This window comes from Leptosomus discolor, chromosome 7, assembly GCF_034619465.1.
Source record: "Leptosomus discolor isolate bLepDis1 chromosome 7, bLepDis1.hap2, whole genome shotgun sequence".
Taxonomy (NCBI): domain Eukaryota; kingdom Metazoa; phylum Chordata; class Aves; order Leptosomiformes; family Leptosomidae; genus Leptosomus; species Leptosomus discolor.
The window spans coordinates 20,925,420-20,952,440 of record NC_141397.1 but is presented as its reverse complement, the minus strand read 5'-3'; the positions used below and the strand labels follow the sequence as shown (position 1 = coordinate 20,952,440).

The window sequence follows — 27,021 nt, the reverse complement described above, 5'->3', positions numbered from 1 at the left end:
ATGGGGAACCAGCTGGCTGGCATCGCCCCCTCGCAGATCCTCTCGGTGGACAGCTACTTCTCGGACATCCACGACTTCGAATACGACAAGAGCCTGGGGAGCACCCGCTTCTTCAAGGTCGCCCGAGCCAAGCACCGGGAGGGGCTGGTGGTCGTGAAGGTGTTCGCCATTCAGGATCCGACCCTACCCCTGACGAGCTACAAGCAGGAGCTGGAGGAGCTGAAGATAAGGTTACACTCGGCACAGAACTGCCTTCCCTTCCAGAAAGCCACCCTGTCCGAGAAGGCTGCGATGCTTTTCAGACAGTACGTACGGGACAACCTTTATGATCGAATTAGTACCAGGCCATTCCTGAACAACATTGAGAAAAGGTGGATCGCTTTCCAGATCCTGACTGCGGTGGACCAAGCACACAAATCTGGAGTCCGCCATGGGGACATTAAAACAGAGAACATCATGGTGACCAGCTGGAACTGGGTTCTTCTAACTGACTTTGCCAGTTTTAAACCAACTTATCTTCCTGAAGACAATCCTGCTGACTTCAATTATTTCTTTGACACATCACGGAGGAGAACATGTTACATCGCTCCCGAGCGCTTTGTTGATGGCAGTATGTTTGCTATGGAGTTGGAAAACATGCGGGACCCTTCAACTCCTTTGGTAGACTTGGCAAATAGCAATCAGCGAACAAGAGGGGAGTTAAAACGTGCAATGGATATCTTTTCCGCAGGTACTTGGAACCATCAGGAGATACCAGTGTGGTGTTTCTGATTGTGTCCCAGGGTGCAGAAAAGCTTATTTGGGGGTGGGTTTTTTTGGTTCTTTTTTTACAGTGGGCTTAGAGAACAGTATGCAGAAAAACTTGTTTATTTTAAGCACAAGACCCAACACCAAACCTTTCATTCACAGAAAAAGTACAGACACAGTACAGTAAGCTACAGAACTTAAGCACATCACCATGTTATCTGAGGAGGGAAATCTCAGACTGTTCTGTTATGGCTCAACTCTGCCCTGAGAAAGAGATGGTTCTGCAAGCCACAGACCATCATCTTTTGGCTGAGGTTTTGGGGACACATAGTGTATGCCTCATGGGACCCAAGAAGAGGAACCAGTCAGTGTTCACCTAGGGTCCAGCTGCCTGGGGACTGAGCCAGCTTTCAGGGCAATTTGGCAATATTGGCTTTAGAAGCCCCTTCTCATTTCATTTTCCCCACAGGCAGCAAGTTGGATAAGTAAGCACCTGTCATAGTCTCACTCACAAATACTTGATAGAGTCTGACTGTGGGAATGAGCCTGTCTTGGGCTTGTCCTGAGAAGTTTGAAAACCATAAGTCTGGCCTTTTTTTTTTTTTTTTTTTTTCTTTCCTTCCTTAAAGTGATTGAAAATCTGAGTTTAAAGGTAATGGCTACTTCATTTTACAAGCTGCTCTTATCACCAAACTTCCAGGGCACTTCACTGGTAAAGCAAGATGCTGATTGTTGGGACCAGACTGCAGGAGCAGGTCCTTTGAAGAGAATGTTTGTCATGTACACAAAGGGGGGCTGTGGCAGTCATGTTATTTCTCACTGTGCTTATGAGCTTGTGTGAGTGAATATATGCTGTCTCCCAGCATCACTGTGGAAGTAAAGGTTATTTCTTTATCTTCTGTAGAACAACTGCTTAGTTTTGACCTACTGCCCAATCCATGCTGACTTACTGGCACTCTTCTTCCACGTGACAGTGATGTGGGTTCCTTTTCTGGTGGTGTATTTTCCAGCTGGCAGGTGGTTGAAGTCACTGCCTCATGTTTCCTAATTGAAAACTCCTCTGCTGTTGGCGTGTTTGAAATAAAATACTTGGGAGATATTTCAGGGATCAAGCGTAAAAGCCAGATTTTTGGAGCTTGATATGTTATCTCCTTTCCACAAGTGAATTTGGCAACAAATTTGCCTTATTTTAATCGAGCTTAAGAGTCATGTAGGGTTGGTTCTTGTGTGCATATAGAAAACAAAGTATCTGTTTATAATCCTCTGACATCTTTCTTTGGGTTTGGTTTTTTTCTTTTTTTTTTTCTTTTTTTTTTTGTTCCCCAGGCTGTGTAATAGCAGAGCTCTTCACAGAAGGCGTACCCTTGTTTGATTTATCTCAGCTTTTGGCTTATAGAAATGGCCACTTTTCCCCTGATCAAGTCCTAAACAAAATTGAAGACCGCAGTATCAGAGAGCTGGTAAGGATGGACTACAGCATTAGAACCATTTGCGTGGTCTGTTTGCACTTTGGTGACAAATAGCTTATTGTTTGGGTTTGTGGGTTGTTTTTTTTTAATTTTTATTACAAATGTCTAAACCTTTAATCTTTCTCTCCCGCTCCCTCCTACTTCTGCCTTTCTCAAGGTCACTCAGATGGTCCATCGCGAGCCAGATAAACGTTTAGCAGCTGAAGATTATTTGAAACAGCAACGTAACAATGCATTTCCTGAAATATTTTACACTTTTCTTCAGCCTTACATGGCCCAGTTTGCCAAGGAAACGTTTGTATCGGCAGATGAGCGTATATTGGTCATACGTAAAGATCTGGACAACATCATTCACAATCTCTGTGGGCATGATCGCACAGAGAAAGCCGAGGGAGAGACAAAAGAGAATGGGCTGGTTATTCTAGTGTCTGTGATAACTTCCTGTTTACAGACTCTCAAATACTGTGATTCAAAACTGGCTGCTTTGGAACTGATTCTTCATTTAGCACCAAGATTAAGTGTAGAGATTCTTCTGGATCGTATTACTCCTTATCTGTTACATTTCAGCAACGACTCTGTGCCCAGGGTGAGGGCAGAATCTGTGAGGACACTAACTAAAGTTCTTGCTCTCGTCAAAGAAGTGCCACGCAATGATATTAACATTTACCCAGAATACATTCTGCCAGGCATTGCACACTTGGCCCAGGATGAAGCCACCATCGTCAGACTTGCGTATGCTGGTAAGAGGAAATCCAGTCAAAACTCCAAATCTTGGGCTTTTCTGTATTTCCTTAACTTTTTTTCTCCTCTGCTCAGAATCATCACATAGTTTGCTGCTTCTATTTCAGTAAATCTCCCCAGAAGTCTCAGAAATGTCTGCAGGTAAAGACACCTGTATTCACTTCAGCTAACTGGTACAGGTGGTGGCAGCAACTTAATGAGTTGACTTACACTAACAGATGAGTTTCCAGTGTAGATCTGTATCCGAAGTAAATAATTACATTTTAAGTAGTTGACAAAATGTATTTGCTCTCTGCTGGATGAACTAACTTTTTAAAAAAATTAATGTTCATTCTTCTCTGTAGCTGTGCATGTAAAAGCAACTTGCAGAATGAACGTGCACTTTGGGCTAGGACCTGGATGTAGCACACAGCAGGCCTGTCCACAGCTAAGGTAGGGGGTCAGAGTCGAGAGCCTCATGCTCAGGGAAGCAGCCCTGGCTTTATTCCCTGGATAAGCAAGGGCATAATGAAGAAAAGTACTTGTCCAAGCAGTCTTTGTGTAGCTAAGTATGTGAACAAGGCTTTCTGAGGTTGCCAACCCTTTGCTGCTTTTATTACTTTATCTTAATTGACATTTCATTAGCTCAGATTGTTTGCTTAGAGTGGCCTGATTGAACTGAGTAAATATGAAACTAACTTAAAGCATCAGTGTGTTGCTATGCTTCAGAGTTGTTTTCCCACCAAATTAAATTTGATATTCAGGGGCTGAAATTACATTATTTGCTATGTAATAGACTGGCTTACACTGTAGCAGATGTTTTCTTTGTATGTTACTCAGATATACAAGTTCTGCCTCATTCAGGCAGAAGCTTTGTAACCATGCCCATATTTGCTATTTACCATGTACCCTTATTTGCTATGACTAGCATATTTTTAAGTGTGTTGTTTGGGGTTTTTTTGGTTTGGGGGTTGTTTGTGTGGTTGTTTTTTTCTTAAAGTTATAAATGCAGAATTCAGTTTAATATGGCCCGGGTGATGTTTTCTTTGGCTTACTAAGCTGATAAAATTAATTATTGAAGACAATGTATTGTTAATTAATAGAGCCAATTGCTGTTGGTCACCTTGATCTTCTACATTTAGGGCTTTATGAGAGAACCATTTTTTCATGCCTCATTATTTGTAGATTAGAAAAAAAACCCCACCAAATCTTGTAAAATTGTAGTCTATTTATAAATAACTTTTAAATGAACTAAAGTAAAGCTGAACTAATTTCTTCCTTTTCAGGTTATTTAGCAAAATGCGATCTCCTTTTCTGCAAGTTCAAAAAGGCTACAGGTCTCAGTACCCATAGACTCCAGTGCATCTGCTTACGCAGAGGCTCTCTCTGTCTTGAGTGGTTTGACTTTATTTTCAAACTGAGTACAGCTAGAGTATTTTCTGAAATTTGAAAAGGTTGTTTGAACTGTAGATGGTTAAGTCTGATTAAGTTGCCTTAATTTCAAATAGCTTTTCTTTTTAAGAATACAATTTAAATTTCAAATATGTATGTATATTTAAAAGTAGTCTAATTCATGAGTTAACTTGTTACTATAGCACACTTTTTGGAAGTGGTCAGGCTGGTGACTTACGGGATTTGGTCTGGATGGTGGACAGGCTCCATTGGCACGCTGCTGTTGTCTTGGACGACATTCAGAACGGCTGCTTAAGTGGGACTTCTGCCTCGACAGGATTATTCCTGTGTCAGCAGTGGCCTGACCCATATAATACAGCCTGAGTTGCTTTAGCAGCTTGCAAACAGTGCAGAACGGTGCCAAATTGCGTGGATAGATATGGGGACCAATCTGCTAGAAGTGGAATCCAGCCCTCAAGGCTAACCCTGTTATTCCCTAGGAGACGTATCTTGGCACAGTCGTTTGTCATTGTTGTTTTGTTTGTGTCTATCACATGGGCATGTTAGTTAATTCAGGTTAATTGGCCTTTAAGTTCTGTCAAGTTATTTAGTAATTAGCCCGAGATTATGTGTCATTTAGGGCTAGTTCTAGGAGACTGAAATTAGTCCTTGATATCCTTACAATTTTTCCACTTGTTTACATGATAAAAGTACTGTGTGATTTGAGGTACTTGGTAGCTTCACTGAGGTCAGGGTCAACAGAAGGGGGTTGACCAGAGCATGTTGTCTAATTTCAATCCCATTTGCCCATCATGACTGGTATTGTCAGTGGTCATCTCTCATCAGGGGGGATCATCAGACTGATGTAAGTTGTCAAAGTAGAACAATTCTTAACCAGAATGTTTTCCATTGCAGAAAACATAGCGTTGTTGGCAGAAACAGCTCTGAGATTTCTGGAGTTAGTACAGCTGAAAAATCTGAATATGGAAAATGAACCAAATGGTGAAGAAATGGATGAAACATCTCACCCTAGTGATAACTATGACACAGGTAATGTTGCTTCTACTTACCTTGCCTGCTTATAATAGCAGATCATGGGTCAAAGCTCCTATTTAGCACTGATCTTCCTCATCTTTTGAAGCTTAGCCTTCCTATTAAATGCTTTGCCCTGACCAGTATCAAAGCGTGTGTGTTACAGCTTCACACAGGAACAGACACCTCTGTTCTGAACACTGTAAAAGACAAAAAGGTATACAAATGAACACACTCGTCTTCTTGAAAAGTTCTCAAGGTATTTGACTGTGATGTTGGCTGCCTGGTTGCATATCTCTCATGGTCCCGTAAACAAGTCAGCTGCGAAAACATGGCTGCGTTCCAAATACTGCTTCCACTGAAGTGGCAGGCAGCATTAGCTTGGAAAAACCTGTCAAATTCTAGCATACCCTAGTACTGTATTTTTCAGTCATTCTTCCCTTTCTGTTCCAATTCTTGTCTATCTTGTTGCCTGAAGATGCTCAATGTATGGATGCCGTTGGGCAGTAACACTGCTATCTGTGCTATTGTAACTGTAGCACAGAGAATGAGTTAAAATCTTGAGGATGGCTTTTCTTTTTCCTTCCCTTGGGAAGGAAGGATGGTAATAAGTGATTCGTGTGTCAGCTCCCGTGCCATTTAGTGAGGTACAGATGTCTGGAACAATGCTGGGCAAGTCTTCTAAGCTGGGAAGAGTTTGTGGTTGAAAACTGTCTTTTCTCTTTTGGGCTAAGTAGATCAGTCTGTGACTAATCATAATTGGTAAACGTACCATGCATACCCCATTTGCTAGGGAAAAAGTCATGTTTCAATTATTCCTTCACTAGTTGCAGGATGATACTTTAAAAAAAACAACACACAACCTACCAAAACCAAACATAAAAAATCCCCTTCAAGTTCCTTCACGTAAGGCATGGAGTGCTCAGCATTGCTGAGGAGTGAGAGAGGAAGCCCCGTTGTATGGGCTGTATTTCTAAGAAATACTGTCCCCTATCCCTCAAAATAGCTTGAAGGTGAAAGAGGTAATGCAAGGAAGAAAGACATTTGAATAGTTCTATTCTTTTTTACCCTTTTGGAAACCAAGCATGTGAAGTTTGAACTCAGAAGGCAACATTTTCATGTGACTGACAGAAAGTAAATTTGCTGGTCTTCTGACTGCAGGCAAATGGTGATCACCCCCGCAAAGCTGGGACTTTCAGCAATAGCTGAAATTTTTGTGCTACTTGTTTGAGAACCTTCCTTGTACAGCATTCAATAATAGCCAGTACATTAACAATTCTGTTATTTCCATTTAATAGAAATATTTTTTTAGTTGCATCATGGAGTAGAAGATGCAAGGTCATCTTAAAATTTTTTGTTGGTATTGTTAGGGCAATTGCTGATATTTAATGAAATTGGAAGTACTCACTTTTTCAAATGTTGTTTATTCCTCTCTGTATCCTTCATGAAGCCAATCTATCTACCTAACTAAAAATATACTCTTGATCTATTGTCAGTTCACAAATTTTGAAACTGATAGTCAGATGAACATATCTAACCAGAACTGCCTTGGAGCATTTTGTTTACTATGTAATGTTGCTGCTGACTCATTCTGATGCTTCTTCACATCTGCATTTCACCTACGTGTATAATGAGCTGGATCATCTTAGGTGAAGTTATGACAAGTTTAGAATATATTGATCTGGTAAGAACGTTTCACGTTTCTATACTCTTTGGCTTTGCCACCACCCCATGCTTAGTCTGAAGTGTTCGCTAAGCCAGTCATTGGAATTGTTGAGGTTCTGTTGGGCTGCGCGTCTTACTGAGTCAAGTGTTCTTCAGGATGGCCTATCAGTGTAACTCCTTTAGCAGCAGGTAGTACACATGCATGTATCGTTTCTCGCCAACCCAAATGTTCATCCTGTTGTCTTGTCTCTTGCAGAGTTGCAAGCCTTGCATGAAATGGTCCAGCAGAAAGTTGTGACTTTGCTAAGTGACCCAGAGAATATTGTGAAACAAACACTGATGGAAAATGGAATAACACGTCTCTGTGTCTTTTTTGGACGTCAGAAAGCCAATGATGTTCTTTTGTCTCATATGATCACTTTCTTAAATGATAAGAATGACTGGCATCTTCGAGGAGCTTTCTTTGACAGCATTGTTGGTAAGTGTTTAGTTTCAGCCAAACATAGTAGGGAGATAATAATATAGATAAGTTAATTTTTGCATATTCTGGAAACCTTTAACAGTCTTATAAAGATTTCTGTAGTTTATAGGAAGACTTTGCTGAATTATTGGGTGTAATTCTTTTTTAGCGAGTGAAGATGAAATAATATGAACACAAATACATTTTTCTTTTAGTCCAAATACTTGATACAAATGAGACTGAGGCATTGAAGTCTAGGTTAGATTAACATAAAAAATAAACTTTAAATGCTTTTTCTTTTTGTGTCTTTGCTAAAGACACTAACTCAAAAACCTAAATTATGACAAGTAAATACTACAGTTTCTGCAAGCTGTCTGGTAGACACATCCCTTCACATGTGTGAATGGTCCCATTAACTTCAGTAGACCTGTTCATATGATGAAAACTGTGCATTGGTATAGGCTAAAATTACAATCTGAAAAAATTTTTTAGCACCTTAAAACCTCACTTAAAGATTTCTGTCAGCTCAGAAAACTTAATAACAATTTCAAAAATCTTACCAGTGACAACATCAGCTGTTAAGTATACTTAATGTTCCATGTGTGTTGGAAATTATTCCTCATGAGTATTGCTGAGTCAGTGCTCAGGATTTGCGGGTCAAGAAAACTTTCCCATTGCAGTACCTGGGGGGTGGAAAATGGTACTTCAGGTGCATAGCAAGAAAAACAAGCATGATCAACCTTTCAGGAGGTCCATTATGGTAGGCATATGTTCCATTATGACTGGAAGCAGCAAAAATGTTGTGCTGGCAAACCCTGCCAAGATGTGATGCTAATAACTTGTCAGAATTTGTTCAGAAGGAGCAATGGGGTAGCCAAAGCTACGGCTCACAGTGGCCTGGCTTCTTGCAAAAGACATGTAGAGGGATGTGAGCAATTAAGTGTAAAAGTAAGACATGTAACCTGTATTTTTAACTCCTCCTCGTCTTCCACTATCTGTTCAAAACCTCCAAAGAAGACTTCAGATAAAGTTCAAAATTTATATTTTTGTTTTACAGTTTTACTTGAGGCTTTCGCACATCTTTAGAACTGAGCTCTCTAACTTGTGCTGAAGTGTGCGCAGGCACTGCTGCCTGTGGCTGTGGGTGGATGCCCTTCTGTAGCAGTGCCACTGAGAGGATTTCTCTTACCTGTGCTATTTCTCCCTTTTTCCTCTCTTCCTTTTACCAACTGTTTGCAGAGCCCAGCATTAATACATGAGCAAGTATATGGATTATTACCTTATTAGAGTAAAAGTGATAAAGCTATTGTATGTTTAATGTGGACTCTGATGGGAAGACATTGAATTTTCTGGGATTTATCAATCGCGGATAACTGGGTTAGAAGCAGAGGCAGTTATGGTCTATGCTGGGTACCACATATGACGATAGCAACAATAAGCCTGAGCTATTCAGTGAAAAACTTTTTTTTTTTTTTTTTTTTTTCCTCTTGAGAATGATTAGAGGACTTGCCCAGTCGTTTGTGGGAAGGAGTGTTAGCTTGGTGGATGTAAAGCTAGAGAGATCAGCAAGGTCTGTCTCCCTGACCATTGCCAGAGATTAACTATTGTAGATGGGTTATCTAAACCAAATAAGCAATCCCAGATGATGATTTCATGGGGCCAGTGGCTGCTTTTCACATGGGAAAGGAAGAATAGGAAAGCAGCTTCTTCTACTGCAATGCAGTTGATACATTTTTGTCCAGCAGCTTCAAAGGAATTACTTTCATTTTGCTTTTGATCTTGGCTTCTTTTTAAGATTTTGAAGTATATTTTAAAATTTGATTTTTTTGTTTGTTTGGTTTTTTGAAACTAGGGTCAAGGTGGCTTCATGATGGCAAATGATTTGAGGCTAGTTAACTAAACAGCAAAGCTTGCAGCCATTTCAGGCTGGAAGAGTTTTAGAAGATTGTTCTAACAGATCCTTTTTGACTATTAGCGATTCTTTCTTTTGTGGCTGAGTGAATATATGTTACAGACTTTCCTTGCTGATAATTAGTCCAGCATCCAGTTCAGTCTTTTCAGGAGTCTGATACTCAAATTACAATCACTGCTAAGTTAAAAGGCAAAATCCTGTTAACAGAACCTCTCACTGTTGCTCACTTGTCCTTTCCATGTACATATGCAGGCACTGCATCCTGACCCCTTAGGAGCACTGCTGGTTTTGCCTTGCTGCTTCAGACTTCTGCTGGCCAGTCATGTGCTGACATCTATGCCTGACATCTGGAAGGATCTCTGCAGGCACAGGGATCTGCTTTTATCAAACAGTTTTCAGAATATTGGTCTAACTTTGAATGGAAAGCAGCTTCCTTATTTTCTAATGACTAATAATCTGTTTTGAGATGTCTCTGTGGGATAGTAATTTTAAACTTTGGTGAGGAAAGGCAAGGAACTGCTACTTCGGATTTTTATGTAGGTTTTTTTTTGTGTTTCAGGAGTTGCTGCTTATGTTGGCTGGCAAAGTTCATCAATACTGAAACCTCTGCTTCAGCAAGGTCTCAGTGATGCTGAAGAATTTGTCATTTACAAAGCCCTCAATGCTCTTACTTGTATGTGCCAGTTGGGGCTCTTGCAAAAGCCCCATATTTATGAGTTTGCTTGTGATATCGGTAAGTTTGGGTACTGGAGAATATTTTGTTTTCCTACTTAAGAAAAGAACTCTTAGTACTACATAAAGCTTCACCATCAGCTTAGCTGTCCATTATGCAAACCTATAGTACTCTTTTAGAATCTACACAAAATTGTGTTAATGAACTATTGCTAGTTGGACCATGTTTGTGCCTAGAACTCTAAAATAATTTTGGTGGACGAATTGGAAGCATCTTCTCTGATTTTATATAGGATGGCAGCAAACAACACTTAGTCCAAAAACTTCCTGTTTTAACATCTTTCCTTGTTCTTAATGCTGACCTATAAAGAAAAACTCCTGGTTACTTCAGGAAGTTGATCAGACACAAAACTTGCAAACTCTTACCTATCAGCCTTTTGAGGAAGGGGGGAATCCAGTCCTTCAGACAATACATGATCCTTTCTCATCCTATTTCTAACACCATAAAAACCCATTTAAGTCACCAGAACTTTGAATACAGAGTTGGTCTCTTCCTCATCACGCTTATCAGTTTAATTTAGACATGCCCAAGATTTACCAGCTACTTATGAAAAAGAATATACCAACTGATCTTTTGAGATGTAGTCTGCTTCTTCCAAATGTTATGGCTTTTCAAATGCACTCAGAATTTGGGGCAGATGATCTGTGATTATATGTCATGACTAGATACAGTCCCTTGATCACAACTTCTTATACCCCTCCTAATTGAGATGGACTTCTGAGTCTGATGGTCTTACAAGATAAGTAGTGACCATTCAAGTAAGAGAGGGGAAGAAGGAAGGGATAAAGTATTTACTTTTAAAAAAAAAAAAAAATCACTGGTATTAGGATTCTCCGTAGTTGTCCAAAATAAGGTTGAGATTTATTTTTGTATTGGTCTCCTTTGGAAATCTGGAGTTGACAATTCAGGATTGAAATGAACAAACAGGAAAAATGCTTTTTGGCAACAGCAAGGAAACTGAGCAGCACAGGCGCAGTGAAGTCCATGAAATAATTTTCTCAGTATGAGCGTTTTAACCTTGGTGGAGGGAAGGCTTAGTTTGGGGGTAATTCTAGGGGAAGGAAATGACATCACAGGCTGCCACATACAGGATGATCCCCTCTCTTTAATATGAGTGATGTATTTTAACAGTCTAATTTTCTTCCAGCACCTTTCCTGTGTCATCCTAATCTTTGGATACGTTACGGTGCAGTCGGATTTATCACTGTGGTAGCACAGTATTTAAATATTGCTGATGTCTACTGCAAGCTAATGCCATACCTCCATCCTTTCATCACACAACCAATAATACAGGTAATACTTGAAATAATATTAATGTGACTATATCTTCACTAGTCATAATTCTTAAGTCTGTCTTGGCCGGGTCCTAGCTATAAGAATAGTAGATTTTTTTTTTTTTTTTTTCCAATTAAGGTTAGAGGCGATACAGTTGTTGGATCTCTGCTGGCAGACATTGACAGGATAGCCATTGCCTTCAGTGTTTGAAAGACTGTTGTCTCAAATTTGTTGCAAATTGCAGAACATTTTGCAAAGCCTAAAATCAACAGGTAGTCTCTGGTTCAAGCCCTTCTCTGCCTCGTTTACAATCAAAATCTTGCAATATTGTGCTGGTTTAGAGGAGTGTAAAAAGCATGAAAAGCTGGCTGTGAAGCAAGTGTTTCTACGTTCTATTCTTTCGTCTACAAAACTAAGTATTCCAGCCCTGCCCCGCTAACACATGTGACTGTGGACCTGACCACAGTCAGGGCAGAGTGCTTGGCATGAAGGAGTTAAGTCATTTCACAGCAGCACATGTCTACAAATGACCTGCATGATGCTGGTAATATGATCATATAGGCATTTTTGCATATAACTTTAGGACCTGTAGAATGCATCTCTTGGGTGTTTAAATAGATAAGAAACAGTTGCAATACTTAGACCAAAAAGTGCATCAGATGTTTAACATTTTCTTGTAAACCACACTGGTTGTAACTTCACTAAAATATTTTTCCTTGTTTACATCTCCCTAGACACCTTGTGCTGTGTTTTAGGCATTGATTGATAAATTTCTCTCTTGTTCACTTCCTGGTTCATTTTAGTATATAAATCTTTTCTTTGCTGTGCAACACTAAGGATAGTAAGCAACTAGGTGAGCTGGACTGTAATCGAGAAGTCCTCACTTTAGACTTGTTTTGAAGTTGTTTTTCACATAGACAGTCAGCTATGAGAAGCATGTTATAGGAGTGAGGTCTTCTGACACTGTTGTGAAGGAAGAATTGCAATCCCAACCCCACCATCTCTCATTAATTATTTTGAGTATTCTAACTTTTATACAAGCATTTATGACATAATTTTTGGCCAAATTAGGTTTGGCTGTTTAACTGTGGGACTGTAACTGGGGGTCTATTTCATGAATATGGCTTACCTTCCCCTCCATCGTCTTAAGACCTACTCTTGAAACAGCAAAGATCAAGTACTAAAATAAAAGTTTAAACTGAAAGGAATGTTGGGACTGCAAGTAATCGGGGTTGCATACAGGACACTGTGTAAACACGTGCTCTGGACACAGACATTGAATTGCCACCTGGGAGAATAGAAACTTTTTTGGGTTTTTCTGTTTTAATAGTAATGAACAATCTTTACAAGGGACTGCCCCAGTTAATGATTCTAAATTATGCCTTAACTCATCATTTTCTTATGACTGTTTACTAATGTCTCAATATGCTTTTGAATATTACTTAATTACATGCTTGTGCATCCTTATTCCTTTGTATACATAGGAAGAAACTCAGTCATTTGAGTGACACAGGGCAAGAGCTCTTCTAGTTAGTATTTTTACAGGGTAAACATAGGACAGACAGATAAAGTCTGAAATACCATTGTACTAGTAGTAGAATTTTTAATCCCATCTAGCAATGCCAAGTTAACATTCTGAGACTACTGGGAGAACAGGGAAAGAGAATGGAGAAAATCTGATATGACCAACACAGGGAAAGATATTTTCACGGAAGTGGAGAAGTTGAATCTAGATTATTGGCACAATTGTGCAATAATTTTTGTGTCCTACATGATTTTTTTTCTTATTGTAGGTTTGAAAGCATCTCTTCAGGACTGAGCTGGAAACTGGTTTTTAGAACATGCCTTCAGAGGAAGATATTGATTTTTATATTAATAATTGCAGTTGTCCAGCTACTGACTTTCAGTCTAGGGGAAAAAAAAGTGCAAACATTGTAGACATGAGATAACAGCATTTACTGCTAGATTTCCCCATGTTTATATGGATATCATCCTCCTCCATGTTGACCGGTCTCTCTTTTTGAATTGCAGATAGATAAAGAAATAGTCCTGCTAAGTGTACTTAAAGAGCCTGTCAGCCGTTCCATATTTGATTATGTCTTAAGATCAAAGGATATCACAAGCCTCTTCCGACACCTTCAGATGCGTCAGAAGAAGAGGAATGGTGCTCTCCCTGACTGCCCACCCCCAGAGGACCCTGCCATTGCACAGCTGTTGAAGAAGCTACTTTCACAAGTGATTGTTTTTTATTTGCACTTTGAAAGTCAGGCTTGAGATTCTTGGGCTCTCTATGTCTCTGCAGACACTAACCTTGCAGTTGCTGCTCTGAGGGACTCCCAGTCTGAGGTTCTGATCCTGCAAACCATTGACTTCACTGATTTCAGTATATGCTTGTAGGATAAAAAGTTCAGGAGTTAAGGAAGATTCTGAAAAGATCTGTCAGAAATAGGGCAACCTTATGTTTGGATTTCCCAAATACATCCTTTTTTTTAAAGACTTCAGTTGTATGTCTTGGATTTCTGACGCATCTGTGGTGGTATCCGTGTTACAGAGGATGTGCATGTATTGAGTTGGAGAGAAGAGCATGCGTTTGTTGAAGGGACAGATGTGCAAGTAACAGTGCAAAAGCCAAAGGGAACCAGAAAGTGTTGAGGCTTGCATGTGAAGAGGGGAATGCTAAGGATCACCCACACAAAGTAGTGAGAACTGGGAAGAGGAAGGACTGCAGCTGAGTGTGTGTGTGGTTTTTTCTTTTTTTTCTTACCCCCTGCCTTTGTTTTCCTATGGTTTGTGGGCTGTAAGCATGGCCTAGGTGACAAGCAAGCAGATTGCACCAGACAGTGATCCAATACTAAATGCTATTCTGCCTTTTCACTGCTCCTAGCCCTATTCCTGAGGAGGAAAGATATTCTTATACTACAGCAGTTTACCCAAAGTCTTGTATTAGTGATAGACTGGTGTCTTGAATTCTGGGGCTGTGCTCTCTCCTTCCCCTTCTGAGCTAGTCATTAATCTTACTGCTTCTTGCATCTTCATGCCTTGATGCATGTTCTTGTTCAAAAGTAAATAATAATATGTTTTCTTTTATTCTATAGGGGATGACTGAGGAGGAAGAAGACAAACTGTTAGCACTGAAAGACTTTATGTTAAAATCAAATAAAGCTAAAGCCAATATAGTGGATCAGAGCCATCTGCATGACAGCAGTCAGAAAGGGGTGATTGACTTGTCGGCTCTAGGAATAACTGGAAGACAAGTGGATCTTGTTAAAACAAAGCAGGAGCCTGATGAGAAACGTGGTTGGTATATTTTGTGATATGTATAGATAAAGTATAGCCTTTCTTTCAGGGTCAGAGAATTAAGTCTTTGATTTACTCTGCAAGTGTTCTCAGTAATTCAGCCCATGTAACTATTACCATACTCACTGAGTTTGCAATAAGAAAATTACTGCTGCTATTTGAAATGCGAGGTGCTGGAATGCCTTCTGGATCAGTGAAAGATGGGGATGTTTTGCCCATGAGAGTATTTAAATTAGTTTGCATTTGCAGTAGTAATATGCACAGGTTGTTTAGCTGGTTGCGACAACCAGGACTCTAGTGACCCATGGTAACAGTGTAAATTGAGGGCTATATTTCTGCTATCTGTTTTCTCTGAAGAAGCGATGAGCTCTTTAACCGTGAAAATCCAGGAGGCTTTCTTGAGGTAGCCTGGAGGAAACAGGCCTAGGTGTGATGCTGAAACAGGCTGGCACTGAGGAGTGCCAGCTGTTGGTCACCCACCAAGTATGTCTTTTGACCTTAGGGTTCTTCAGCTGTTCGTACACTCCCATTTTATTTTGTTGCCTACTCCTTTTTCAGCTTGGAAAACCTCTTACATTTCCTTGTTCAGCTTTGAAATCCACTTGCTGATAACTCTATTCCAGTTCTCCGTATCCTCAAAATTCTTCTCTTTCAGTCAGTGAGCTTCCTCTTTGCTCTGTCAAGCTTGTAAGGCCCTCCTCTGTACACCACTGATAGGTTCTGTGCTTTCAGATGTAAAAATACAGAAATACCTGCAAACCAGGTAACCATTATTTACAGAACTAAGATACCAGTCTGCAAATGTTTTGGATGTCATTTTAAAGGAAAGTACATAAGTACAGGATTTTTCTTTTTTTTGCATCCTGTGGAGTCAGGAGTGGACAGGATTTAAAAGTTAGTATATGAAGTCTGTATTTGAACTGATTGACTTCACCTAAAACTGTCATCTGCAAAGTCTTCACGGCTTTATCTTCTTCACTGACTTTATCCAAATTTAATGTATCCCATGTTTTCATTTCGCTGTCTATATTTTATAGTTGTAAGTGATTCCAGAGGAATGCTGAAAATACATAAATTTCCTATTTACAGATAAAATTCTCGAATCTACAGGTGATGTTGCAATTGTGATAGAAAATTGATTGTATTTGATACAATAATTTGTATACTGTGCTATTACAAATTTATCCCTGTTTTATGCCAGAAATGGAGTAACTCTTATAAGAAAAAATTATCATGTGAAGTCTAATCGTGCAGCCTTCTAGACACAAAATTTCCCTACAATGGAGTGATTTATTGCATGAGTCAACTGTAGGATTAAGAAGGTGTAAACAGAGCACTTGCCACTTGTGTTTTGTTTTGTTCTGTTTGCCTCATAAATCCCTGTCAGCTGCCTTAAACAACCTCGCAGTATGGTTTTCTCTATTAAGTATATAAATAATAAATTGGCATGTAAACATTGGGCTTGCATCTAGTCTGAAACTAATGACCAGCCTGAGTGAATCGTGTCTTGATTGTGGGTTTGTTTTTTTTTTCCCCTCTCCCTCCCAATTGCTTATAGCTAGAAAACATGTAAAGCAAGATTCAAATGTAAATGAAGAATGGAAAAGCATGTTTGGGTCCCTGGAACCAACTAACATCTCCCAGCCAATACCCAAAGGGCAAACTACTGATCCTGAAGCCATCCAGGCTGGGAAACCACTTCGTTCAGAGTCCTCAGCTGGCATTTGTGCCACTTTGTCATCCTCCCCACAGGTATTGCTGAAAAATACTATCTTTGCATCTTAAACTGAAATGATTCGATTGTTTTAAAGCCAAATGGGACTATAGGCATGTGGCCTTTTTGTGGTGTTTGAGGTTATTTCACACTGGTGCTATTCCCTGACATCTTCTCCAGCAGAGTAGCTGGCTTTCTGGTTCTTATTTTTAAAAGAGGAATTGAGAGAGAATGGAAGTAAGTTTAGTCTCTTGAACAGAAGAGCTTCAGTAACAAATAGATGCTTTGCATGAAGAGATGGGGTTTTGTGGATTAATGAATTATTAGGTAAGATGTTCTGGCAGGGAAGGCTTTTCCTCAAGTTGCACGCCCTGATACATGTTGTGAGGAAGAGAAGTCGTAATTTTAACTTGGAACTGGTGTATCACATTGTAGCTGCATTTAGACATCCTAGACCTGTAATACTTCATAATGGCTACAGAAGTACAGGCTAGGAGCCCTGCAGGCTGTAGAGGCATCTCTTGACACTGAACACTGTTTTCTATTTGGTTTCTAGTTGGACATTAACTTCTAGCTTTAAATGAGTGTCCACTCTGAACTAAGAGGGAAACACTTCACACTTTTATTTTTAAAGCCCTCTATTAACAAATAATCTTTCCAGAGCTAACCTGTAATTCTGTCTGTCTTGAGAGCAGTAACTGCTTCTGTAACAGTCACATTAAGAGGTGTGCATGGCATATTACAGTTGCTACAAAAAGAATACAGAACAGACTAGGCAAACAGGGTAGAATAAGTGAATGGTTAAGCTTTTCTATAAATAATAATTTTCACTATTTTTAATTGTTTTCATGCAAGCATGAATTATTTAAAATGCTAATTCATTGCTAATTGATTCAATAAAAAGGATTTATCCTTTTTTCTTCAGTGTGACCCAGTACTCTTAAGAGCAGGATTTGTCTGTGTGTAGAACGTAAGGCATGTACCTTTCTCTCACAGGCATCTGATGGAACAGTTGTTCAACCGAGGAAACCAACCATGCAGGTACTGAGCAGTACAGCGTCCCCATCTGCACACCAGTTACGCATCACCACTTGTAAAACTGAACTTCAGCAGTTGATCCAGCAGAAGCGAGAACAGTGTAATGCGGAGAGACTTGCCAAACAGATGATGGAGAATGCTGAGTGGGAGAGCAAGCCCCCACCTCCAGGTAAATCACAGGCCACTGAGGTTATTATGAATATATACATATATATATAATTTTTTAAAAAATAAATATAATTTGAGTCAAAACAACATCATCTCAAGGAAAAAATGACAAAGATTGGGAAAAGAGGAAATTATTAGTTTAGGAAATGTGTCTACTATGCAGAACACTTATTTGGCAAAATCCATGCACGACCTGTGAAATAGAGTCTGGAACTTAGATCTTTACCTTTGCAGTAACAGACCCAAACCGCTGGTCTGAAGGCCAGGTTGTGCACTCCGTTCCAGTGTGTTTTCTGAAGCGGGTTCTTTGTAACCCCATATATGGCAGGTAACTTGCCATCCTGTATGCAGCCTGCAGCTTGGTTTGGGCAAGGGGAGAAACTGTGCTGGGAGGCAAGAAATATCTTTTGCTTGGGGTGGCTCCAGATTTTCAGCCACCCTGTGAGTGAGGTAACTTCTTGGCCAAGTTTTCTTACCCAGTGGCACACATACTGGGGTGGGTTGTTTGAGCTGCCCTTGTTTACAAAGGAGCTTGTCCCCACCAGCAGTGGTGAAAGTGACACAGTGCCCAGCCACAACAAGTGTATTCTGATACTAGAGTGTTGCTTTCAGAGGGGAAGGAAAGACATTTTTACCTCATGTTCCTTCTTCCTCCCTGGTAGTGACACCCAGGTTTTGCTGATTGGGGCTTCGGTGCTCTGGGAGGAAACATACAATTTTAAATCACAGCCATCTTCCTATGGCCACAATTTAAGTTTTGGAGCTCCAAATTGAGATTGGGATTTACTCAGATTAGTCCTCAGCATTTTCTGATGGTGTTCTCCGCTCCATGTGCTTGTTGCTGGGTATCCCATACAGAGATTTCTGACTGGCTTTTACTAAAGGGGGTTCATGTGCTTAAACTTCAGATGTTGAGAGCAGCTGTACCAGCTAGGCTTGCAGTAATCCACACAGTGATGCTAAAGTCTATTGGTAAATCTGGCATTCAGTATGCACACCTGCGTGTATACAGCTACCACGTCAATTTAAGGGAAGTAGTAGAAAATCATCAGGAAAACGATCCAACCAGAATTTGAACATAGCTAACCTTGAGCTTGGCTAAGCCATGTGTTTGTCTTCTGAAGAGAATTTTACAACCTATGAAATAATACGTCCCAATAGAAGCAGCTGACCTGCTCTGCCACACAAGTTGAGTGAGTGCCAGAAAAATGTTCATATTTAAAGTTTGTGTGTTAGGCTGGAATTTCTTGTGGTCTGTCCTTCATTACCTTCATCTGCTGTTAAGCCTTCACTAAAGTAGATGCCTATTAAAATTGCAGCCAGATACTTCTGCATTGCTTATTTCAGAGGAGGAAACATGACACAAATGTTGGCAATTTCTTGGCAGGTATTATTTTGTGGCAACTCAACTCCTCAATTTCTTTTTGAAGGGTTGGAGTAAATTTCTGTGGGATTTAGAAAAGCTGTTGTTTCATTTTACTAGGTATGTAAGGCTGACAGCGTAGCATGTAGTGCAACACTGAGCCTGTCGGTTAAGAACTCTGCAGACAATCCAGGAACTTAAGTCTGTTCAAATATGTTGCTCATTACGTGCATTTTGGGCATATATGGGATTGCCATTTGCAGCACAGCAATCTGCGTGCTGATAGCAGGAGGACTGTGCACTAGTATCTCTACAAAGTCTATGTAGAAGGGCTCATTGTAATTTCACTGCATGTACATGGAACCCGTCTAAAAGAAAACTCATACCCAGATCTGCCAGTAGGGTTTAGTTTAGAATTGAGCAAGTAGCCTTTTGTCTTTAATAGGTACAATGCCTTAGATCTGTGTTTTCAGTGCCTTCTGTGCTTTGCAGCTGTAATGACTATATCCCGATATAGCTGTTGGTGGATGGGATCAAGGAGATTTTCGTGTTCCTAATTAGGTTATGAAATCAATTTGGTTAGGAACCAAGCCTTACGGTTCTGTTTTTCCCTGTAGGATGGCGTCCCAAAGGATTGTTGGTAGCTCACCTTCATGAACACAAGTCTGCAGTGAACCGCATTCGGGTCTCTGATGAACACTCCATTTTTGCCACTTGCTCAAATGATGGCACAGTGAAAATCTGGAACAGCCAGAAAATGGAAGGAAAAACCACCACAACCAGGTAGCATTAAAACTTATGGGATTTGGGGGCTGCTGTTTTAGAGTGCGAAATAAAGTGGAGCAGGGAGCAAAATATGAATCACTTGTGGGTGTTCTGGAGATATCAAGGTGTTCCCCTTGGCATGCTGCTATAAAATGTTAGGTTGCTATTTCAATTAGTTAATAAAAGAAAAAACAAATCACTAGCAAGTGCAAAGGGACTGCTTTGCAGTTGTAGTAACTACAGGATTTTTGATTTCGTTTCTATACATACATAAATATATTCTGGTGCTGCTGTTTAAAGCTATCTGAATTTTTTGGAACAAACTAGCTTTATGCTTAGCTGTGTCATCCACTGATGTTTGATGCAGGAAAGCTGTATTGCTGGTTGAAACACAGGTGGCATGATATGCTACTTTGATACAGATCTAGGTTAGACTTTTATTTTACTGGTAGACAGATGTGTGCTTCTGCAGGTAGAGACTGTCATAAGCCTAAGAGGCTCAAAGATGGAGAGTTAAGCTTGCAGAGGCAACACAGGCTTTGTTGCTTTCTGATTTTGGAACACTTAGAAAACGTTATTTTCAGAGCTCTCTCAAGAGTCATTGGTTTTAAGTAGGTGTTTGAAAGAAGTGATTTTTTTTAAGTGCTACAAAAAGAATTCCTCTTTTTTTTTTTCTCTCCCTCTCTGTTTCTGTACTCTTTAGATCAATTTTGACATACTCTCGGATTGGAGGACATGTAAAGACACTTACATTCTGCCAAGGCTCACATTACTTGGCTATAGCTTCAGATAATGGTGCCATCCAGCTTCTTGGTATTGAAGCATCAAAGCTCCCTAAATCTCCTAAAATTCATCCCATACAAAGCAGGTATGTAGTTAAAGCAGTTAAACTCACTGCAGAGCTCAAGCTGTTAGTGTGCTTCTTGATTAGATCCCTTGATTTGCTCTGGGTTTTCCTGCTGGCTAAGCCTGGGCTGTACTGGAAGGCTGTAATCCGTGATCTTGCCCTGCTTCATAAAGGGTTGAAAGGCAGCCGTGCAGGGCTGAGAATTCATAGCTCTAGGTTATTGGTGCCTCTTGTGTCACTGGACTCATTATGAGCTTGAAACAGTCAGTCTGAACAGTTCTCAATTCTTTTATTTATGCACTGGGATTCATAGTTTCTTACCTCCTCTGTTACGATGTCAATATTTATAAAGGAATTTTGGAAGTTCTTTTACAGGTCAGTAGATAAATGTTTACAAATGTACAATATGTGGTTTGGCCTCAGACCTGCAATTTCTTCTCCCAGGCTTTTAATGTCAGTAAGGTGGCAAAGATATGGGGCATGGGATACTATTTAGGGGAGTCTGGGGATCCTTTAGCTCCTTCTTACCTCTCTCCATATGAGCAGTTTTTGAATATTTGGCACTGATTTGTTTAATCTTCCAGCTTGAGTGAGGGACATGTCCAGGCCCCAGCAAATCTAGCAACTATCTCAAAGACCTCTTTTCTGTCCGAAGTAAAAGTAAGGTATTGTGTCTCAAGTGTCCTCTCTTATTTGGGATTAAGTTCAGAAATGACAGAAGCCAAATCTAATGGAGATGGAAACTGCAAACCAAACTTTTGGTGTACACTGCATTTGTGCCTGAAGAAGGTGTCCGTGTGTACACACAGTAAGTGATTGGTGACAGCGCTGGCAGTATAACATGGAGAGGTGTGTTCCTGCCTGTAAACTCTGGGTAGATGAATATCTGATAAACGTGGAGCATGAATGGGAGAGAAATATCAAACATGCTGAGAGACCCAGAGCACAGAGCTATGTTTATGTTTGCAAAGCGCTGGTGACAGCATTTTACTAGCCTGTAGAAGGCTTGCAGGTCCTGTTGGCATAGAGACTTGAGAGAGCATAAGCATCTCTTGTACTAAAATCAGAAAGTTGTTTCTGGCAGATGCCTTGAGAGGTGACATGAAGAGGAAAATGCTGCTCAGCAGGAGCTGTTGGAAGGAGGCTTTGACTTGGAGGGAGTCATATCTGTTTCCAAATAAGTTTATTCTTTTAACCCAGGTCCTTAGATCTGAAGGATGATGGCTGTGTGGTAGATATGCATCACTTCAATTCAGGAGCCCAGTCTGTACTGGCTTACAGTACAGTTAATGGATCGCTGGTTGGATGGGATTTGCGATCTAGCAGCAATGCTTGGACACTGAAACACGATTTGAAGTTAGGCCTCATAACTTCATTTGCTGTGGACATACACCAGTGCTGGCTGTGTATTGGTAAGCCTGTATTTCTTGTTAGCTTCTCTCTTCCCCCTTGCCCCCTTCTGGTTTTCTTTTACAATAACTATAGCTCAAGCTTTTGCTTGATCTGATTTGACTAAATTTGCTTTTCTCAAATGAGAGAAATACCTCCTGATACTTTTGTGTGAAGTATTCTGCCCGCTAAGTACTTGATGCTGAAGTCCATCTCCCTAAGAGCAAAGCACAAGGATTTGAGCAAAATGCCACATATTTATCCCTCTGACTATGGGGAGCTTTCTCTCACCAGGAACAAGCAATGGCACCATGGCATGCTGGGACATGAGGTTTCAGTTACCTATCTCCAGCCATTCTCATCCTTCCAAGGCCCGAATCAGACGCCTGCTCATGCATCCTGTCTATCAGTCCTGGGTAATTGCAGGTAAAAGGTGTCTTAAACTTACCTCACACTTGCCACAGGTTGTGATTAAAGCAGCTTCCATTTCAGCTTCTGCCAAAGGTTCATACTTCTGTTCTGCCTCTGTGCTCTTCCTGGCTTTTTGAAATTAAAAAAGAGAGAGAGGGGGGAGGGAGAAGGGGAATAGTAGCATTTAGCCATTATGAAAATTACAGCCTTCACAGTTCTCACCTTCTGAGTAGTACAGCTCTCATGAGGACTGCTCCCTGCGTGCTGCCCACCACTTCACTTTTTAAGGACAAAATGTTATAAAAGACAAAACCCAAAATTGTGACATACATTGAAGTTGATGGGAATTCTGCCACTGCTTCCAGTGCCTCTGTAGAGCAGAGACTGAAAGCTTGTCCCATTCCAATTCCCACCTGAATCTAACCCAGCTGTGTCTTGGGTTAGAACTTTTGAAAATCTCCCAAGATTCCTCATCTGGTACGCTCACAGCTGCTTCATCCTCACTGCACATAGCACTGTCAGACTTAAAAGTGTTTGCGTCGGGAGCACGTTCTGAAATTGCCAAGTTGCTTAAACTAATCCTACAATAAAAAAACTGATGAAGTTGCTATAAAATGAGAGTAATTAGAGTTTCTTACTTTACTTGTTTCTTAGGCTTCATTTCTTATTTTAGTTATTAAGCACTTTAGGAGATAAATTTATTGAAAAAACACTCAAATAAAGCAAGCTTTGTGTTTTCTAGTTTGTTTCCTCCCTGCTAAAGGATAAATGAGTGACAAAGTTCATCACTTTGGAATATTAATAAAAAGTCTCTGCCTGCTAGGTTGCTGCCAGGCATGTAAACAATCCCTTGGAACAGAATTCTTTGCTGCCCACACTAAGCATGGGTGTGGAACATTGTAGCTACTGAGCTCTTTACCTTCGGATTGCTGTCTTACCTGCCCAGGAGTAATCTCCGAAGTGCTTGATGACCATGCTGAACAGACCATCCATCCTTCTCAAAGAAGGATGAGAAGTATCTAGGGAAGAAACTGAGGTTTTAATACCTTTTAAAAAGGGTTGGAGGTTAAAGCAGGTTTCATTTAAACTCTCTTAAATGAGGCTTCTACTAGGTGGTAAAACCAACAAAATACATATGTGGTTTTACTGCTAAAGCAAGACTAACAAATGCTGTGAAAAACAAGTGGAGAATGTCTCTATGTCAAACCCTCGGTCTCATGCCAGTAGAACACGGGTAGCGAGAGCCAACCATCCTGTTTTATGTTTTTTGCATTGGCAATATCTTTCCTGTAGCTGTTCAAGGCAATAATGAAGTCTCCATGTGGGATATGGAAACTGGTGATCGACGCTTCACTTTGTGGGCCAGCAGCGCACCTCCTCTTTCAGAACTGCAGGTCTGGTCTCTCTCTCTTCCTGTTTCTGTCCTGTAGCCGGGGCTAGAACAACCTCGGACTCCATGCTGTGCATCAGCACAGTTACCTGTCTCCATGGCCTTGCCAGTTTGGCACCAGGAACTTGCCCTCACATTTATTTTTGGCACCATAATTGTTTTGCTGTCAAAACTAAATCGCCTTTGTAAAACAGCAGTGGAACCTGAATCTTCACTGGTATCTTCTACTGTCTGTGGAATGTACTTGTCACTCTCTTGCTGTATCCAGTCATGTCCTTAGAAAACCTGTGAGCTGGTCAAGCCTGTAAAGATTATGGCAGAGCCAAAATTTATGGTGTGGCATCTTGTACTTACTTACTGTTTCTGGGATTGTGCATACTTCTGTAAGCATCTGTGCTTTTGCACATTCCTTCTGTAACATAATGCCACTACTACCCTTAACTGGTAGTTTAAAGCATGAAGTTGCTCTTCTTCAAGGAGATAATTGGGGAAGGAGCAATCTAGGATATCTTTCTTAAAACACACATACATACACAAAGATAACCACAGCTGCTTCTATAAATGTTGTAAATGCAGATCTGGAATCTACCTAAAGTTGAATTGTACATGCTACAAAGATTACAGGTTGAGTTCATTTTGGTCATGCACTTAGCACACAGGTAATGTGTGATTCAAGCTAGTTTTCTGTTACGTGCCCTTAATGCCTTCATAGTATAAAAATTTGAGCATCCGTGTGCTTTTCAGCATGATCTGCCTGCCTGATTCTGTTAGAAACAGTCTTTATCACTTGCAGTCATTAAGAATGTAATTTCCAAGATTCCAAAAAAGTGTTATCCAGAGTTAAATCTGTTGCATTGCTCTGTGAAACATAAGGAATAAAAGGAAGCAATTTAACCTAATATATTAAGATGTGGCCTGTGAATAAAGTAACTTGGCGTTTGTCAGAAACGTTTGGAAATTGGAAGGATGGATGAATGTGGTAAAGAATGCATTCCCTTTGTGAAGCATAGCAACAGCTATTGGTGATAATTTACTTTTTATATATCCCTTTTCCCTACTAGCCTTCTCCTCACAGCATCCACGGGATATACTGTAGTCCAGCATCTGGTAATCCCATATTACTGACAGCAGGCTCAGACATGAAAATAAGGTAAGAAAACAACAGCATTTTTGTTTGACACCTTCCCCTCCACCCTTGCTGGTGTACTGAATTTTGCCAAGCATTGCATGAATAAGCTCTAAGAAGAGACACAGCAATAATGCTGAAGATGTGTTCATTAGCAAGAATCATTGAGCTGAGAGAATTGTTCTCAGCAAAAGTAGTGCAAAACTCAGTGCTTCTCTGAAACACAATCTGTACCTTTCTGTCAAGTTCTTGATAGGCTGCATGAAACAAAACAACTCATGTGTAAGCTTGATATGAATGTTGATTTCTCTGCCACCAAGTGCAGAAAATATATATAGCATTTGTGCCCACTCATTTCCATCATGAGAGGAAGACAGCTTTTAAACAGCTGTATTAAGCTGATAAAATTTAACATCTCAACTTGACTTTGGTTCTTTGTGTTTAGGTTTTGGGATCTAGCCTACCCTGAGAGATCATATGTTGTTGCTGGTAGTTCTAGTTGCCCATCTGTTTCCTACTACAGGAAGATAATTGAAGGCACGGAGGTGGTTCAGGTATTTTGCTATGTTTGATAGACATCTATTCTGCTTGCCTTTTGGGTGGTGGTGTGGGTCACATTAATTGCCTGACGGATTTAATTATAACTATCTCACTCTTACCTTTTATGGATGGTGTCAGCATTGCTTTTTCAGGCAGTTAGGAAGAAGTTATTTTAAAAGAAAAAAAAATCAAGTCCAGTTCTGTCAAAAACAACTATCAAATAATATTTACATGCAGAAACCAGTCGTGTTCTTTTGGGATAGTGAAATCTATTGTCTTAACACTTGATTTTGATCAATCTTTGGAATGTCTTTTGCATAGGATCTCAGCAAGGCATTGGGGCCGAAACAATATGGTAGCAGAACTCTGTTGTTTTTATTACATCCTTCAGAGTGACTTTTGGAATGGGCACTGTTGCTAGTTGTTGAATAGCATAATGTTTTGTTTCAGTGCAATTGGATGAATGCTACTTCAAAGGTGACCGTTAAAAAAAAAAAAAAAATCCAAGTCAGTGCTAGTCTGCCTATGTACTGTGATCTGTGTTTCAGTGCTTCATGTGAAGTTCTTAATTATGTTCATGCTATCGAACCAGTTTTTATAAAACCCGGGGGAAGCTAAGATGTATGTGTTGCTGCAGCTTTTTTATTCCCCACTCCTATAGGACTGTCAAATCTCAGTAGTTAGTGTCATTGAAATAAATCAGAAAAAAGAAACATTCTTTCCCTAGTCAGAGAGCTGTAATGTCAGTTTAGATTAAGATGTGGGTGATGAAAAGAAATGAACCAAGGAGTAATCCTAAGAAAACCATTAAAGGGTGGGAGATGTTGGGGTGGGATGTTTCAAGAGGCGTTTTTTGATCCTTTTACAATCTAATATGTGCCTTTGCAAATGCTTCCCTTTCAGAAAATAATATTTCTCACTTTGTTTTTGTACAGGAAATTCAAAACAAGCAAAAACTGTGTCCTACTGATGAGACTCCTCGGAAGGGTCCAGAGTCTCTCCCTGTTGGACATCATGATATTATCACAGATATCGCAACTTTCCAGACCACACAAGGGTTTATAGTAACTGCATCAAGGGATGGAATCGTTAAAGTGTGGAAATAAAAGTTGTACTAATATACAGTATGTAAATATTTGTAATAAAGAAATAGTATTATAATAAAGTTTTCAAGGACTGTTTCCAGGTCATGGAATAGAACGGACTTTAAAGACTATAAAGGTCATGATAAAATCAGTTACCTGTATCCTACCACCCTGCTAGCACTTCTTAATCACTTCTTTTATTAAAGATGTTTGGTATCTATAGCGTTTCTTTGAAATACCAAGCAGTCTATCAAGAAATCGTTTAGCCTGATTTTTCCTACATTGTTCTTCAAGGATATTTCAGAAAATTACACGTTCTAAATGTGCGAAAAGCAAAGAGCTGGTACAAGTACTTCAGCATCTGTCTGCACCTACGTTGAATTTGAGAGATGAAATAAAAATCAGTGCACTAATGTCCCTGTACATTCTGATAACTATAATAAAGTCCACTTGAGCTTCCCTCTTTGGTACTTGGCTCTCTTT

General features: G+C 40.0%; 1 protein-coding gene across 1 annotated transcript; it reads left to right on the top strand.

Annotated features, from left to right (window-relative positions):
• On the top strand, positions 1 to 26,559 carry PIK3R4 (phosphoinositide-3-kinase regulatory subunit 4). The gene is made up of 19 exons (XM_009946840.2): positions 1 to 730; positions 2,074 to 2,207; positions 2,374 to 2,956; positions 5,244 to 5,378; positions 7,282 to 7,503; positions 9,957 to 10,130; positions 11,278 to 11,423; positions 13,437 to 13,640; positions 14,501 to 14,702; positions 16,261 to 16,454; positions 17,413 to 17,623; positions 19,603 to 19,768; positions 20,454 to 20,618; positions 21,798 to 22,009; positions 22,281 to 22,412; positions 23,691 to 23,791; positions 24,849 to 24,937; positions 25,359 to 25,467; positions 26,389 to 26,559. Exons 1-19 carry the CDS (start codon positions 1 to 3, stop codon positions 26,557 to 26,559), a joined length of 4,080 nt encoding a protein of 1,359 aa, XP_009945142.2.
• Positions 26,560 to 27,021: the final 462 nt, after the last annotated feature.

Bases quoted from the DNA above. Each gene is read 5' to 3' on its own strand.
- PIK3R4 (XM_009946840.2), top strand. From the start codon at position 1: ATGGGGAACCAGCTGGCTGGCATCGCCCCCTCGCAGATCCTCTCGGTG. The intron at 14,703-16,260 runs GTTGGTATATTT...AATTGCTTATAG, and splicing joins GGAGCCTGATGAGAAACGTG to CTAGAAAACATGTAAAGCAA. The intron at 23,792-24,848 runs GTCTGGTCTCTC...TTTCCCTACTAG, and splicing joins CTCCTCTTTCAGAACTGCAG to CCTTCTCCTCACAGCATCCA.